The sequence below is a fragment of the Canis lupus genome, chromosome X, assembly GCF_011100685.1.
Source record: "Canis lupus familiaris isolate Mischka breed German Shepherd chromosome X, alternate assembly UU_Cfam_GSD_1.0, whole genome shotgun sequence".
Lineage (NCBI taxonomy): Eukaryota > Metazoa > Chordata > Mammalia > Carnivora > Canidae > Canis > Canis lupus.
In genome coordinates this window covers 84400769-84419134 of record NC_049260.1, presented here as the reverse complement: position 1 = coordinate 84419134, position 18366 = coordinate 84400769, and the positions used below count along the sequence as shown (strand labels likewise).

General features: G+C 41.6%; 1 protein-coding gene and 1 non-coding gene across 2 annotated transcripts; both read right to left on the bottom strand.

The window, feature by feature from the left end:
- Window positions 1-7445: 7445 nt before the first annotated feature.
- Window positions 7446-7911, bottom strand: LOC492065 (60S ribosomal protein L32-like). The gene has a single exon (XM_038586585.1). The coding sequence runs from the start codon at window positions 7839-7841 to the stop codon at window positions 7446-7448; it is 396 nt and encodes a 131-aa protein (XP_038442513.1). The 5' UTR covers window positions 7842-7911.
- Window positions 7912-9809: 1898 nt separating this feature from the next.
- Window positions 9810-9912, bottom strand: LOC119868587. Its single transcript, XR_005386581.1, has one exon. It is a non-coding gene; the product is annotated as a U6 spliceosomal RNA (small nuclear RNA).
- Between the last annotated feature and the right edge of the window lie 8454 nt (window positions 9913-18366).

Genomic DNA, 18366 nt, shown 5'->3' with positions numbered 1-18366 from the left:
GGCCTGCTTTTTCTGAGGTCTGTACAAGGGTCCTGGTACAATTTTCAGTCTATAGAACAGTTCAGCTCACATATGCATGATCTTTGGAATTTAGTGGACCTCTGTCAGATGGGCTATAGCAATGAGCATATTTGGAAGAAGCTTTTTATTTATGAAAAAATTTTGGATATATTTAAAAGAAGTAAAGAAAAAATGTAATGAATACATGTATATACTCAACACCCAGCTTAATAAATAAAATATTATAGATCTAGTCAAAACCCTTTGTATACACCTCCTTGGTGTCATTTTCTTCCCTTTTTTTCCCAAAGTAACCTCTATCTTGAAGACGGTTGTGTCCTTTCTTTGTACTTTTACTACATATGAAGGGATACATGTGAAAACATCCCTAAACAATATATAGTATTGCTTTGAATGCTAGTAACCTTTGTATTAGTGATATAATACCATAAAGGTGTTTTCAAGTTGGATCCATAATTGATAATACACTTCTAGTTCATTCATTTGCACTACTTCTATTGTAAGAATATACCATTCACCAATCAATGATTTCTTTTTTTAAAAGATTTTATTTATTTATTCATGAGAGACACAGAGAGGCAGAGGGAGAAACAGACTCCCTGCGGGGAACCCGTGTGGGACCCGATTCCAGGACCCCAGGTTCACACCCTGAGTCAAAGGCAGATGCTCAACCACTGAGCCACCCAGGCATCCCCCATCAATGATTTCTTAGGCTGATTACAATTTTATACTATTTCAAAAAATGCCGCAGTAAACATTTTGGTTTAATCTCCTGGTACCATATTTGAGGAATGAAGTGCTGCTATTTTTCTGAGCTCTCCTCCCAATGTCCTTGGAGACTTACTCTATATAACAGCAGCCTATGTAGAAAGATAAAGTCCCCTCTTGGACCAAAACACTAAAAGGCCTTCAGAACCTCTTAACTCACTGTAGTTGGGTAAAGAGTTTCAATCTAAACCAAAATGACCAAGCCAGGAGAAGCTAAAGTGACAAGGTCACGGTCACCTTCTCCCCTGATTCTCAATTCGGTATCTTGGTTCCTGAGAATCAAAGCAAAATATTTTTGTTTGGCCAAAGACTCTTCTGGCCTGGATTCACATGTATCCATGATGGAGGGAAATTTTTTTTAAGATTTTATTTATTTATTCATGAGAGACACACAGAGAGAGGCAGAGACACCGGCAGAGGGAGAAGCAGGCTCTCCATGGGGAGCCCAGTGCAAGACTTGATCCAGGATCACACCCTGAGATGAAAGCAGACATTCAACCACTGAGCCACCCAGGTGCCCCATGGAGGGAGATTTTAGTGGTCAGTAAGAATCAGGTTGCAATGTCATTCTGTCAAGTATCACATGTAGTGGAAGGCTTCCAGATTGTGGAGTCAAACCCAGAATGTCTTATGGCACAAAGGCAAAAGGTAACCAAATAGCCAGCCACCCCCAGAATTTCCAAATTGTTCTCCAGGTGTTTCCTGCTATTGCTCTGTAGAGCTGGACAAAAGAGTATCTGAAGTTTATGGATTTCTACCAAGAAGACTCACATTATAAGTCAGTGAGAGACTCAACAGTTTGGACATTAATGTGAACTGTTGTTGGTTTTTTTTTTTCCATAGAAGAGTTCCTGAAGATTTTTTGTTCCTCACTGTGTTCACATTTACCCCCTTTATAGAGCTGCCCGTAGAGATTGTCAATTGTCAGGATCTGACAGAAACAGGAAAAAAAATTTTGAAGCATCAATGAAGATATCATTTGACATCATTTAGCATATCACTTAGAATCAACGGATATTATCATTATATTATCAGGTTATAATAGAAATACTTTCTACCTTTTTGTCTCTGTTCATTACATCCATTATTTTATAAGTATCTGATGCCACTGTCCTTAAAGACCCAAAGAATCACCGCAATTCTTTTATCTACATTGCATCCCTGCATTGAGGTTGGTCTGGAAAAACTAGTTTTAAAAAAAGATTTTATTTATTTATTCATGAGAGACACACAGAAAGAGGCAGAGACATAGGCAGAGGAAGAAGCAGGCTCCCCACAGGGAGCCCAACGGGGAACTCGAACCCAGGACCCCAGGATCACGACCTGAGCCAAAGGCAAATGCTCAGCCACTGAGCCACCCAGATGTTCCTGGGAAAAGTAGTTTAAACACTTACAGACATGTTTACTTTCTTAGATTAAGTCTTTCACTGCTACCACCTACTTTCTCTGTGAATTCTTTCTAGCTACGTAGCCTGAAGTCAAGTCGGCAACTTCAGTGATCCTAAGGACTTATGTGCCCCATTCCACATGCAAAATCTTTTTCCCACTCTACATTCCAATTCTTTCTCCAAAAAAGTTAAGATGTTTCTACGTGATACAAAATCAAGATGTAAATCAGAGTAGCTCAGTATTGCTTGTAAAAACTGTCATGTAATCATACAAAACCAAACCAAAACAAAAGAAAACTCATGGTTCAAAGGATTTCTTTGGATTGTGGTCAACAATTTTGGTAAGTGTGATATTTATTACCAATAGCAAATGCAAAATGAAAGCCGGTAAACAGACTCACTTTGGGTTTTTTATTTTAAAAATGTATTTATTTTAACACATGTTAGAAAAACATAACTATTACATCAGATTCATGATTTCAGAAATATTATTGCTTAGGATGAGGACACTTTTTTTTAAGTGAGTCAATTTGATGAAAAATATTAAGTGAAAAACACGAAGTGAATAGGGCAGGTAGTGTGTAGCTACAGCAAAAATAGTGAAAGTCATATGTAAATGAGCACTACTTGAACAATACTGATGCAAGCAGATGTTTTTGTTTCCTTCCAAGGTCATTTCTTGATAAATGACCCAGGAGTTCTAAAGCTAATTAGAGTATTATTTAAAGATATTTGGAAATAGCTCAAAGTTTATAACTAGAAAAAGTAACTAAAAGCAGTGCATACACTAAAGAATGTTATATATGCCAAATTTTTACATATTGAAGGCAAACAATGCATTAAGCTTAAGCTGCTCTGTAGATTCATTTATCATGCAGAAGTCAAGATAAACTTCATTTGCCATTCAGTTTAATCGAAGAATATAATGTAACTCAACAACATGCAGTTGGTTAAGAGAATAAAAGCAATTACCATTTGTGGGCACCCGGCTGGCTCAATCCATGGAGTATCAAACTCTTGATCTCTGGGTCGTTGAGTTTGAGCCTCACGTTAGGTGTAGAGATTACCTAAAAATAAAATCTTTAAAAAATACTATCACTTTTTGCAAATACTTATCTTTGTGGGTCAGAATATTCTTACTACTGTGCAACCAAAATCAATTACAGATATGGATTGATACCACTGCATTATAACTCCCAATTTCAAGTGTTTGTGTTTATCAGAACAGTTTTAGTTTGATTAGTTGTTCCTTTTAATAAGTAATTATGTGTTCGGGTTATCAAATACCTTTATATGAATAAAATACTGCTTTTAGCTGTTTTAATGTATTATAGACTGTATAGAACTTTATTTGTAAAGGCTGCTTTATTTTTTAAAAATTTGTTATTTAAATTAATTTAATTAACATATATTGTATTATTAGTTTCAGAAGGGCAGCTTCATTAATAAACAGGCTTGAAAACTATTGAAGATGAAGCAGTCAGTTGAATTACTAAATTTGTCAATATCACAATGTACTAAGATTTTATATAAAATGAGAGAGAGGAAAAAAATAAAAACAATAAAATAAAATAAAAATAAAATAAAATGAGAGAGAGGAAGATTCTGCTTAATAATGAGTTAATATTTATTTAGCACCTTTTATATCATCCAGAATAGAGGAGATTTGCTACAGTAACAAATAATTCCAAAATCTTAGTTGTGAACCACAAAGGGTTATTTCTCATTCATACTATGTGTCCATCATGGCTTGGTTGAGCCTCTGTTCCATATTATTTTCACTCTGGGACCCAGTCAAATAGATTAGCCTCTACCTGGAGCATTGCAGTTAACATAGCATAGGGGAAAGGAAATATGATAAAGCATACCCTGGCTCTTAAAACCTCTGCCTGTATGTTACTCATGCCATTTTTGCTCATATTTTATTGACCAAAGCAAATAATTAATTCAAGCGAAGCCTGAATTCAACAGGACAGAGATATACATATAAATCATTCAACAAAGAGAGGCCCTTCAAAAAGGATTAAGAAATATAGACAAACAGTACTATAATCTACCATTCGTATTATACACAAGGCTCTCTTCATCTATATTTACAACAATCTTATAGGACAGGTGCTATAATTACCCCATTTTAGAGATGAAGAAATGGAGACTCAGAGATTCATGACTTTCTTGAAAGTCACAGTTGAAAAGTAGCCAAGCTGCGATTTAGAACCCAACCAGTGTGACTCCAGAGCTTGTGCTCTTAAACACCATACTATTGCCATTTACATTGGGCTTCTCATCAAACCCTAGGTACTACACTTTAACCCTAGCCCCAAATGGGTATTTTAAATAGGTCATGAAAAAATTGGTTATGCCAAATGCTATGACTCCAGAGGAGACTTCAGTATAATTCCAATGTATTGGGACACCTGGGTGGCTCAGTGGTTGAGCATCTGCCTTCAGCTCATGTCATGATCCTGGGGTCCTGGGATTGTGTCCCACATCACGCTCCCTGCAAGGAGCCTGCTTCTCCCTCTGCCTATGTCTCTGCCTGTCTCTGTGTGTCTCTCATGAATAAATAAATAAAATCTTAAAAAAAAAACCAATTCCAATGCACTAATGTATGAATTCCACAAAAACAACAGTTCCAGTCATATTTCAACATAAAAGTCAAACACATTCAAAATAATGATAGTTCATTGCCACTCAGGTTTTGTAACCAAATATATATATATACATACATATACATACCTCTGTGTATTTATAAAGATCACTGCCAGTCTTGGAATTAAGCATGTGCTTAATCTACTTTTCCCCTTTCCTAGGATAGAAATGAGCCACCAATTACCTGGGGTCACCTAAGCCTGCCTTCAGGGTGTGTTCTATTTAAACTCAAAAGAAAGGGGACCCCAAAATCAAGGATGCTCACCAGGAAGACCCTAGAACTAAACTCTAATGAAAGAAGGCTCCATGGGTCTTAGGATCAAAAGATCCATACTTTTTGGAACAATACCACTAATATTGCAGCTTCTGGAGAGGGCCAGGACCTGAGTTTTTATTAGATAGGATGCCCCCAAAGACCCTAGTCGATCAGGAAACAAACAACTAAGAGGGAAAAGGTAGCTGGAGTTGTGAAACTGTGAAATTCCCTAACCAACCAGGGCAATAAATTACTGGTCACAGTCTCACCAAATTCACAGGTAAATTCCTATGGATGGATTCCATATTCATGTGTTTTCCTAGAACATTTATAAACTTTTAAGCAGGTAAGCGAACAGAGAAATATCTGGTCTTAATTTAAATCTGCAAAGTATTTCAGTGGAGCATGTCTGAGCTTTAATTCATTTTGTCCTTGTAACATCCCCATGAGGCAGCTACTCCAATGAACTGGACTTTATAAATGAGTGAACCAATACTTGCTAAGCTATGGTAACTTGTTCGTGCTCCAATAAGGCAGAATTTGTCTGTGTCTCTGCATTTCCAGCACCTTACACAGTACCTGATGTGCAGTGGGTGCTGAGAAAGTAGTTGAATGAATGAAAAACGGAGCGAGCAATAGCCTCTTTGTACATGTAAGCCATTGTGATTCACCCCGGTTGCATAGTCACCTTTCTCATCCTTCACCACTTAGATGGGGCCACCATCACTGTCTGACCTTTTCCAAGGCTAGAGGTGGGATGGCAGTGGAAGGAAGAGGTTGCTTAGCCAATCACATTCAAATTCTTTGTTCCCACATTTGCCTTGAAGAGCAAACAAGCTAATGCAATCCTGAAGGAGGTAGCTCTTGGGAAAGTGTTTTGCCTCAAATATTTCCAAACACAGTCTCCACAGGCCCCATACATTTTTTCTAATGCAATTTGCACTTCCCATCCAAACAAGGCAGTCTATAAAGGGCACCATTATGTATTAAAATTTTTGGTCTTGATTTTCAGCCATCAATGGAATGAACCACATTTTGAACTTGAAAAAGTTTCATTTCTGATACTCTCTGCCATCTCACTTATAAAGGCAGAGAAGGGAAGTGGGGTGCCAGGCAGAAGGCATCAGCCTGGTGTCTGTGGCATGAACACTCCAGAAATTCCATTCTCTGCAAAATCCACATCTCCTTCCTGTTCATCTTGTGGCTAGGGCCCACAACTTGGGACAGAGGCCACACAGCTGCTCTACTTTTATCCCCTTTCCCTACCCTTATCAAAGGCAGAAAGGTGCCGAGGCCCAGATAGTCAAGGGGACAGAGATCTAGAATCTCCTTTCCTGAAGACTTTAAGGGTGAGAGGCATTTCGATTGACTGGGGCAGTGGTTTTCAAATATTTCTTGGCTATGAAATGGCTTCTAAAAGTGAACCTCAATGTATGAAATAGACCCAAAGTGTAGTTACTCTGGACAACATAGGGAAGGGGCCTTAGACCTCTGACAGCTTTGTCTCCCCCTGCATCAGGCTCTGAGGACTACCCATGAAACCAAGAGGGTGTAGAACACAATTCAAAGGTTACTGCCCTTAACTGTAAGCTCCATGGCAGAGGAGTGTGGACCGCATCTGGCTTACTAGCCTCTCTATCCCCAGCTATGTGATCCATACCTGGAGCATAGTAATAGCATCATAATCAGATATGGAATATGAACAGGAGGTACTTGTGTCTTGTGGGGATCGTTGTCAGTTAGCAAGTGACTCCGCCTCCTATGATGTGTGTGTGTGCCTGTGCCTGTACAATGAAGGGAAGACAGAAGAGCTGAGTGTTGGAATGCACTGGAATTGAAATGAATGACCAAGTCTTTGATGATGAGCTTGCAACAGTTGCAGTGTGAAGAGGAGCTGCATAGTGAGTGATGAATGGCTAAGCAGGCTACTATGTCCTGCATATTTGCCAGCAATGCTTGTCGGTTTGCTCCTTCATGTGTTAGTGATCTCCTGCCATGTGTTGGGTTAGTTCCTCAGAGACAACACTGACTAAAACACAGTCCCTCCCCTCCCAGGGCTTACAGTCCTGGTGAAGGATATATGGAAACAAATCAGTGCTGACGAAATAGTGTAATGACTATAGCCATTTGAAAAGTGTTACACTGATATATCTTTCATTCTCTGCAAATCTTGATGCCCCAAGAGTCACCAAATCTGTGAGTGAGAGTGGATTTCAGCTAGAACAAGAAGTCATTACTTAGCTCTGACTTAGGCTTTGGGTTTTTAGCCTGTAGCCACATTGTTTTTATTTTTATTATTTTTATTTTTTGTACTTTTATGGTTTATTAACGCAAATATGACATGCACATAAGCTGTCTATTCATTTTCTTCGGCACACAGCCTGGCATTGGGATTGGTGACTCTGATGGCCAGCTGGGCCGCTCTTTCCACAGCGGTTCTTGAAGGGTACATTGTGAGCAATCTCTGCACAATAAGATTTGTTGCACATCAGCAGCACTTCAAGCTCCTTGACATTGTGGACTAGGAACTTCCAGAAGCCACTGGGCAGCATGTGCTTTGTTTTCTTGTTGCTCCTGTAACCAATGTTGGGCATCAAGATCTGGCCCTTGAATCTTCTGAGTATCCTATTGTCAATGCCTCTGGGTTTCCGCCAGTTGCGCTTAATTTTGACATATCGGTCTGACTGGTGCCGGATGAACTTCTTGGTCCTCTTTTTAACGATCTTGGGCTTCACCAGAGGTCTGAGGGCAGCCATGATGCCCAGCAATCAATGGCTGCCACCTCCGCAGGCAGCGCCAAGGAAGAGAACCACATTGTTTTTAAACTTGAGATCCCCAGCTAAATAAAGTAGACAAAGGACAAAGTTCATCTTAATGTTTATTAATCTCTTGCCAAAAATTAGCTTTGACTTTCATTATAGATGTAGGCAACAGACCACAGTTATATTAGCCATAACTGTGACTTGGCCATCAGTAGCTATCACAGACACTTTCCTGTCATATTAATAATGTAATAGTTCTTTCAAAATATTAATGACCCTCATTATTAGTTTGAAATTGTGGTGGTTACTCGATCTGACACTAGATCTTATCATTTAAGCCATTCACAAAGAGGCACAGGTGCTATTCTATCACGATTTTTAAAAATATATTTTGATAATTGTGTTTTAGTATCATTGGCTTTCTTTGTAATCCTATGCACTTTATTTTACCTATTTAAGCATATTATTGAGAGAAAGGACCCATAAGGGGTCATCAGAGTGATGAAGGAGGTCACTGTGTTCTGGCAAAGAACCTCAGTTGGATAATAATTTTAGGAGTGAGGTTTCATCAGGGAAAAAAAGAATTTGCAAACACCAACAGCTCCCTTTACATATTCAAAGCAAAGCATGGGGTTTTACTATATATAAGATGTGATTATGTAAGACGTGATTAACTCAGTCTGTGATGCAAAGGAAGGTTCCGCCTGCTTAGGAAGTGAAGAGATGTGGAGCTGTAAAAGACAGTAGAGAAGGAGAGTAGCAAGTGGACAGATGCCAGAGGGACCGGGTAGAAACCCCCAAAGCAGTGAGGGGAGTTCCTCAGCCAGAACAAACTGGGAAGATGTGAATCCCCCTTGGAGACAACCTGCATTTACCTTGGTGCTGGAGCAATCTGGCATCCAGATGGTAGGACAGCAACAGGTGTGGCAAGTCTCTAAGTTCATGGGCCTGATGTAACACTTGTTTCTTCATAGCTGGCCTTGTGGCATGTAGAACATCCAAGGTTCGAAGGAGTAGGGAGCCCCTAGTGGGCCACCAGAGGCCTATGTTTGGGATGAAGAGGTTACAAAATCAGGGGGCTTTGCAAACAGAAACAAATAGCTAGGGCTATGGATTTAACAACAGGTACAACCAATGAAGTCCCTAAAAGGCCAGAAGGGATCCACTGCACTTCAGTAGACATATTAGCACAGGGGTGTAGTGACTGTTCCAGACCAGAAATTCCATAGCCAAAAATAGTGAGTACCCAGAAGAAGGAGCGTGGATCCAAGGCCCTCTTGTCTTCAACCCACTGCTTCCACACCCAGTGTTTTGTAAGGGAGGAAAAATGAAGTTAAAATATGCAAGACTCAGCATTTATCCAGATTCTTTCTAGCAGATTCTCTCAACTGACACAATGAATTGTGTGTGTGCATTTCCTCTCCTCTCTGCCTAGCAGGATGGGAAGCTCCTGGGGGTAGTTTAGCTCAGCTCTAGAGAACATTTTTGCACATCTGAGTTGCTGGGTATACATTCCAACTCTGCTGTATGTGTTTTGGCACTATGATATAGAAGTCAGTTCAAAGTCAAGAAGAGGACAAAGGGAGAAGTGTTCAGTTCCAGGAGGGTGGGGTGGTGGGATAGGTGGGTCAGGAAAGGTTGCACTGAGGAAGGAATGCTTGAACTGTGCCTTGAAAGATGAGCAAATTTTCCACACCAGGGGTACCAGGAAACACATGTAATGCCCCGCAAATAGCCTCTAGAATACCACTATTAAATATCTATTCTTTTGGTCTTGAATGTCTTCTAAACTAGTGTTTCTCGAACTGTCATGTGCATATGAATCACCTGTGGATATTGTTAAGGTACAGAGTCTGATGCTGTAGGTCTGTATTTCAGCCTGAGACTCTGCATTTCTAACATGCTCCTAGGGGATGCTGGTGATGTTGGTCTATGGACCACACTTTGTGTTTTGTTTTGTTTTTAAATATGGAATGCTTCACAAGTTTGCATATCATCCTTAAGCAGGGGCCATGCTAATCCTGTCTTGTTCCAATTTTAGTATATGTGCTGCCAAGGTGAGCACTGGACCATGCTTTGAATAGTAAGGTTCTAGAATACTTTAAGAAATGTAGCTAATTTTTAAAATTTAAATTCAATTTATTTTTATTTTTTATTTTTTAATATTTTATTTAAATTTAATTTGCCACATATAGTATAACACCCAGTGCTCATCCCATCCAGTGCCCTCCTAAGTACCCATCACAGTTACCCCATGCCCCCACCCACCTCCCCTTCTGCCACCCTTTGTTTGTTTCCCAGAGTTAGGAGTCTCTCATGGTTTGTCTTCCTCTCTAATTTTTCCCCACTCGGTTTCCTTCCTTTCCATTATAGTCCCTTTCACTATTTATTATATTCCACATATGACTGAAACAATATAATAATTGTCTTTCTCCATTGACTTATCACTGAAGTATCACTCAGCATAGTGCCCTCTAGTTCCATCCATGTTGAAGCAAATGGTAGGTATTCATCCTTTCTGATAGCTCAAGAATATTCTATTGTATACATATACCACATCTTCTTTACTCATTAATCTGTTAAAGGATGAATGGATGAACCGTGGTTCCTTCCACGGTTTGGCTATTGTGGACATTGCTGCTATGAACGTTGGGGTGCAGGTGTCCCATCATTTCACTACATCTCTATTAAAAAAAGAGAAATGTAGCTGATAATAGCTAACATTTACTTTGTCCTTTTGATATGGCAGGCATTATAAAAGCCCTTCATATACTATCAGTGCATCTGATACTCATGGCAACATATAAGGGAACCAAGAATTTTTTGTAATTTGAAAATGACCAAAATCTCAATTTCAGAGAATTCTCAGTCATTTTCCCAAGGCCACTGCCATGATGAAACCGGAATCATATGCAGGCTGCCTCATCCTGGACCCTAACTTGTAGCTCCCAGACTCCATTCCCTCCCAGAAGGAGTAACACCTTAAGATAACAATTTTAGTTTTGTGTGTGTGTGTGTGTGTGTGTGTGTGTGCGTGTGTGTTTAAAGAAGCTGGACGGGGGGCCCTGGATGGCTCAGGTGGTGAAGCATCTGACTCTCAGTTTCAGCTCAGATCTTGATATCAGGGTCTTGAGATAGAGCCCCATGTGGTGCTGGGAGCTCAGCCAGGAGTCTGCTAAAGTTTCTCTCTCCATCTCCCTCTGCCCCTTCCTGCCCTCACTCTCGTGCGCTCTCTCTGTCCCTCTCTAAAATAAATAAGTAAATCTTTAAAAAAAAATAAAGAAGCTGGACCTTTTCCTAGCAACCTGTATGTATAACAGACACAAATATAATTTATCTGTTTAGCAAAACTGGGGATCCCAGAGCCCACCTGTTCAGCCTTCCCTACTTGCCTGCCACAGCAGCTCCTAAAGCATCATCTCAGAACCCTGGGACCCTGGGGAACTCAGTTTACAACCCAGTGCTTAGGGATGTTATGGGTTACCCTTTTTGGTGAGATTAGGAGACCACTGATTAAGAACAAACTCAGCATCGGGATGGAAGCTAAATGAGGGGTGCTAGAAACACCTCTCATTTAGGGGTCCTAAAAGGGGGACAAACACAGCCACTGTTGACCTCCATGTTTGCTCAGAGTTAGTTCTATTTAGGTACTATCTTCCCTGAGGCCTCTTTGGGTTTACCTGGTTTCTCTCCCTATCTCCCCACCACTGGCTTGTGCTCTGGCTCTAATGAGTAGAAGTGGCCTTCTGGTTTGCTCCTCTCATCCTTTCAGTTAGATGCTCCCTCAATTCCCTGACAACCAGGGCTTGTGCCTTCCTGGGGCAGGCTTTAAAGTATCTAGTTCCATGGTTTTAAAATGTTGCTCTGTGTAATGTGGAGCTCATCCAGATCTTTCTGTCACTGTATTGGGTGAGTAGGGTAAGGGTACAAAGGAAGAGTAGAGGAGATTAGCAGGGGCAAATAACTTCTCCAGCAGAAAGCCTGAGAGGCTGAGGAATTGAGTCTCAATGCTGAGTTTTGTTCCTGACCCAGGCCATCCTGGTATGGGCATTCTAAGTCTTTGTCTGCTGTGGCCTGAGTGATGCTCTGACTCTTACTTTCTGATATGGGCTGTGAAATGCTTCCTGCTACTTGCCTGAACCTGGTCATCTCTCCTTCTGGAATCAGGGGAACCTTTCTGCCATGAGTGGCAACAAATTCTGGAAATTGATATGAGGTAACTATTTAAAATACATTTCAGCCCCAGGATTGCCTCTGATCATGCTCTAGTCTCTTCCATTCAGCTACCTGCTCAAGTGTCAACTGATGTTAGATAGTTAGTTAGGTTCTAACAGAATACCTGGAGATCAGCAAAGAGGAAGTCATGGCCAGGTATCAGAAGTCAGAGGCCTCTTTTGGGCACACTTCACAAGAACCCAGAGCAAATCAAGATGGCAGGTGCCATGATGGAAAAGGAAGAAACCCAACCTCAGGGCATGCAGCTCTCGTTCTCTCTATATCTCTAGAGTATACTTTCATTTTAACAAATTTCCCCACTTGTTGTTGCGTCTGTCCTTGAATTCTTTCTCCTGAGGAGAACAAAAACCTTCAGTAACATCTTTAGGACAGGCTCCAGGACCTGGGGTCTCCCCAGTGCACCAAGCAACAAGGAGAAAAGCCTTCCTTGACTATCCCATCTAAAGAAGCATCCCATACCCTGCTCTGTTTTCTTCATAGCACTTACTAGTGCCTGGCTTTATATTACTTATATATTGCCTTTCTCTCCGCTAGAATGTAAGCTCCAGCTCACTATTTTTTAAAAAAGATTTTTATTTATTTATTCATGGGAGACACAGAAAGAGAGGCAGAGACATAGGCAGAGGTACAAGAAGGCTCCCTGCAGGGAGCCCCATGCGAGAGGCTTGATCCCAGGAACAACCCCCTCCCCCACCCCCAGCATCAGGACCTGATCCAAAAGCAGACACTCAACCACTGAGCCACTCAAGTGCCCCAAACTTTTTGTTTCTTATGTAGGAGGAGCTGAAGGCAGGTTGCCCCAGGATGGGCCACTTTGGCAGGAACACTATTTTGAGTTAAAAGTAATCAAAACCCAGCATATGCTAGAAAAGCTCTCTTCCAGGTCCTCAACAGCCCAAATTCACCTCAGAAAGGAAAGCCTATGCTCTCCCTTTGACCTAAGAAAATTATCTGCATAATAGGGCAACCTTTGTTTTTCAAAATATCACCTTTTGCCTTACTCCTCCCCTTAGCTCATATAAAGCTTCCTTGCCTCATTGCCTTCAGACTTTCCTTGTCTGTCTGGATTCCCTGTAAGTACGCCATTAAATCTGATTTCCTCTTGTTAATCTGTCTCCTATCAATTTGATTCTTAGTCCATCTATAAGGACCTGGAAGGGCAAAGGAAGGTCTCCCTGACACTGGAAAGGTTGGCATGGATTTATAATGGTCACAGCAGCATGGGGCTGAGTCCCTAAAGCCCCCCTCTCTTGAAAATTCTGTGATTCTGAGCCTGTGCACCTCCGACAGCACATGACCAGCTGTAGGACATCTCTTTTACTAAGGAGTGCCACTCATGGAAGAAACTCCTGCTCAAATTGTTTTCCCCATCATAAAAAAGAAGAAGCAGCAGCCATGGAAATTACCAAACCACAACAGAGCTGTGGTCAAAGCAGTCTTGAATCAGCATTAACAGGAAGAGGGTGCCATGAAACAAAAGCAAATTTTCCCTTTCCTTTCCTCCCCCATGCTGATCACATTCTATTTTTCAAGACAATGGCAGCTATCCAGTGGACATTTAATTTATGCAAATCCACAGCAGATCATAGGTGGACTCCACACCTCAAGGGGCCACAGAAGGCAGACCTTGATGCTCTAATTGAGATTCTGTCCCTGGATGGCTGTAGAGAATGTAAAGTGCCTCATATACAATCTGGGCAACATCCATTAGTGACCAAACTCGCTGCCAGGTGAGGCCAATCAGACACTGGCAGGCTTCAACGTTTTGAAATGACTGTTTAAAATTACACAAATAATACCTGCTCATTGAGAACAAAATGAGTAGAATATAAATAACTGGGAGGGCATCAAAATGATCAACAGCCCAGGGAAAGCTAATGTTCATATATTGATATTCCAGACCTTTCTTCAAGCATGAAAATACACATATTTTTCAAAAATTTTTTTTATTATTTTTATTTTATGATAGGCACACAGTGAGAGAGAGAGAGGCAGACACAGGCAGAGGGAGAAGCAGGCTCCATGCACCGGGAGCCCGATGTGGGATTCGATCCCGGGTCTCCAGGATCGCGCCCTGGGCCAAAGGCAGGCGCCAAACCGCTGCGCCACCCAGGGATCCCCAAAAATACACATATTTTTCAAAACAAGGGATCATAATGTACTATTTTATGGCCTGAATTTTTTCCCTGAGCCATACATTGTAAAGATTATTCCTTGTCAAGACATGCAGGTCTACATTATTTAGGACCTCCAGTTTTTTGTTACATAAACATAGTTGCAATGAACATACTTGTAATTGAGCATGTAATTATTTAAGAAAATTATCTAAAAGTGGGATTTCAGGGTAGGTACATTTTAAAATTTATGCTCCTGTCTCTTCCCTGGCACCATTCAGTATTTTTGTATGACAATAATTATTATTACTACAACTACTATTATATAAGCAGCAAACACTTATTTAGATCTACTATATGCCAGAAAGTGTTCTAAGCATTTTATACATATTCATCCATTTCAATCCTCTGTACAAGTCCATGTAATAGGTATTATGATGCCCATTTACAGAGAGGGGAACTGAGATAGAGAAAAATTAAGTAGCTTGATTGAAGCTAGTAAGCAGCAAGGTCCTTATCCACCACACAGACTTAGTCAGTTTGATAAAGTAAAAATCAACCTTAAGATTTGAAGTTCTAGAGACACCTGGGTGGCTAAGCTATAGAGTATCTGTCTTTGGCTCAGGGTGTGATCCTTGGGTCCAGAGATAGTACCCTCATCAGGATCCCTGCAGGGAGCCTGCTTCTCCATCTGCCTATGTCTCTGCCAATCTGTCTCTCTGTGTCTCTCATGAATAAATAAAATCTTTAAGATTAAAAAAAGAGGGGTGAGGGGCAAGATGGCTGAAGAGTAGGGTCTCCAAATCACCTGTCCCCACCAAATTACCTAGAAAACCTTCAAATTTTCCTGAAAATCTATGAATTCAGCCTGAGAATTAGAGAGAACACCTGGAATGCTACAATGAGAAGAGTTCGCGCTTCTACCAAGGTAGGAAGACGGGAAAAAAGAAAGAAACAGAAGGCATCCAAGGGGGAGGGGCCCCGCGAGGAGATGGGCTGAGGCCGGGGCGAGTGTCCCCAGGACAGGAGAGCCCCGTCCCGGAGAAGCAGGAGCTGAACCAACTTTCCGGGCAGAAAGGGGCTCGCAGGGAGTTGGAGCAGGACCCCAGGAGGGCGGGGATGCCCTCAGGCTCCCTGGGACACTAACAGACACCTGCGCGCCCAGGAGAGTGCTCCGAGCTCACTAAGGGCTGCAGCGCGCATGGAGGGACCCGGAGGAGCTCGGAGGTGCTCGGGTGGCGGCTCCGCGGAGGGGGCTGCACGGCCGGGAGGGCGAATCCAACAGCGCAGACCAGGAGCACCGGGCGCCCGGACACAGCCCAGGATCCAGCCTCCCCCGGGACAGGCAGAGGCCGGGAGGGCCCAGGACAGCAAGGACGCTCCTGCCCCGAGCTGAGCAGATCAGCGGCCCCGCCCCGGAGCCTCCACCCTGCAGACGGAGAGCTCCGGAGTTACTGCGGGGGCTGACTCCAGGGCTCCAGAGCTGACCCCGCCACTGGCGTTGTTCCTCCTGGGGCCTCATGGGGTAAACAACCCCCACTGAGCCCTGCACCAGGCAGGGGGCAGAGCAGCTCCCCCAAGTGCTAACAAGTGAAAATCAGCACAACAGGCCCCTCCCCCAGAAGACCAGCTAGACGGACAAGTTCCAGGGGAAGTTAAGGGACTTAAAGTATACAGAATCAGAAGATACTCCCCCGTGTTTTTTTTTGTTGTTGTTGTTGTTTTTGTTTTGTTTTGTTTTGCTTTGCTTTTTGATTTGTTTCCTTCCCCCACACCCCTTTTTTCCTTTCTTTCTTTTTCTTTCTCTTTTTCTTCTTTTTTTTCGTTTTTTTCTTCCTTTTTTTTTCCTCTTTCTCTTTTCTTTCCTTCTTTCTCTCCTCTCGTTTTCTCCTTTTGCCAATACAACTTGTTTTTGGCCACTCTGCACTGAGCAAAATGACTAGAAGGAAAACCTCACCTCAAAAGAAAGAATCAGAAACAGTCCTCTCTCCCAGAGTTACAAAATCTGGATTACAATTCAATGTCAGAAAGCCAATTCAGAAGCACTATTATACAGCTACTGGTGGCTCTAGAAAAAAGCATAAAGGACTCAAGAGACTTCATGACTGCAGAATTTAGAGCTAATCCGGCAGAAATTAAAAATCAATTGAATGAGATGCAATCCAAACTAGAAGTCCTAACGACGAGGGTTAACGAGGTGGAAGAACGAGTGAGTGAGTAACATAGAAGACAAGTTGATGGCAAAGAGGGAAACTGAGGAAAAAAAGAGACAAACAATTAAAAGACCATGAAGATAGATTAAGGGAAATAAACAACAGCCTGAGGAAGAAAAACCTATGTTTAATTGGTGTTCCCGAGGGCGCCGAAAGGGACAGAGGGCCAGAATATGTATTTGAACAAATTCTAGCTGAAAACTTTCCTAATTTGGGAAGGGAAACAGGCATTCAGATCCAGGAAATAGAGAGATCCCCCCTAAAATCAATAAAAACCGTTCAACACCTCGACATTTAATAGTGAAGCTTGCAAATTCCAAAGATAAAGAGAAGATCCTTAAAGCAGCAAGAGACAAGAAATCCCTGACTTTTATGGGGAGGAGTATTAGGGTAACAGCAGACCTCTCCACAGAGACCTGGCAGGCCAGAAAGGGCTGACAGGATATATTCAGGGTCCTAAGTGAGAAGAACATGCAACCAAGAATACTTTATCCAGCAAGGCTCTCATTCAAAATGGAAGGAGAGATAAAGAGCTTCCAAGACAGGCAGCAACTGAAAGAATATGTGACCTCCAAACCAGCTCTGCAAGAAATTTTAAGGGGGACTCTTAAAATTCCCCTTTAAGAAAAAGTTCAGTGGAACAATCCACAAAAACAAGGACTGAATAGATATCATGATGACACTGAACTCATATCTCTCAATAGTAACTCTGAACGTGAACAGGCTTAATGACCCCATCCAAAGGCGCAGGGTTTCAACTGGATAAAAAAGCAGAACCCATCTATTTGCTGTCTACAAGAGACTCATTTTAGACAGAAGGACACCTACAGTCTGAAAATAAAAGGTTGGAGAACCATTTACCATTCGAATGGTCCTGAAAAGAAAGCAGGGGTAGCCATCCTTATATCAGATAAACTAAAATTTACCCCGAAGACTGTAGTGAGAGATGAAGAGGGACACTATATCATACTTAAAGGATCTATTCAACAAGAGGACTTAACAATCCTCAATATATATGCCCCGAATGTGGGAGCTGCCAAATATATAAATCAATTATTAACCAAAGTGAAGAAATACTTAGATAATAATACACATACTTGGTGACTTCAATCTAGCTCTTTCTATACTCGATAGGTCTTCTAAACACAACATCTCCAAAGAAACAAGAGCTTTATTTTTTTTTAAATTTTTATTTATTTATGGTAGTCACACACAGAGAGAGAGAGAGAGAGAGAGAGAGAGGCAGAGACATAGGCAGAGGGAGAAGCAGGCTCCATGCACCGGGAGCCAGAAGTGGGATTCGATCCCGGGTCTCCAGGACCGCGCCCTGGGCCAAAGGCAGGCGCTAAACCGCTGCGCCACCCAGGGATCCCGAAACAAGAGCTTTATTTTTTTTTTTTTTTTTTTTTTTTTTTTTTTTTGAAACAAGAGCTTTAAATGATACACTGGACCAGATGGATTTCACAGATATCTACAGAACTTTACATCCAAACTCAACTGAATACACATTCTTCTCAAGTGCACATGAAACTTTCTCCAGAATAGACCACATACTGGGTCACAAATTGGGTCTGAACCGATACCAAAAGATTGGGATCGTCCCCTGCATATTCTCAGACCATAATGCCTTGAAATTAGAACTAAATCACAACAAGAAGTTTGGAAGGACCTCAAACACGTGGAGGTTAAGGACCATCCTGCTAAAAGATGAGGGTCAACCAGGAAATTAAGGAAGATTTAAAAAGATTCATGGAACCTAATGAGAATGAAGATACAACCATTCAAAATCTTTGGGATGCAGCAATAGCAGTCCTGAGGGGGAAATACATCGCAATACAAGCATCCATTCAAAAACTGGAAAGAACTCAAGTACAAAAGCTAACCTTACACCTAAAGGAGCTAGAGAAAAAACAGCAAATAGAGCCTACACCCAGGAGACGAAGAGAGTTAATAAAG

What these genes read in the sequence shown, in the direction of transcription:
- LOC492065 (XM_038586585.1), bottom strand. Translation starts at nt 7,841, where the DNA reads ATGGCTGCCCTCAGACCTCTGGTGAAGCCCAAGATCGTTAAAAAGAGG.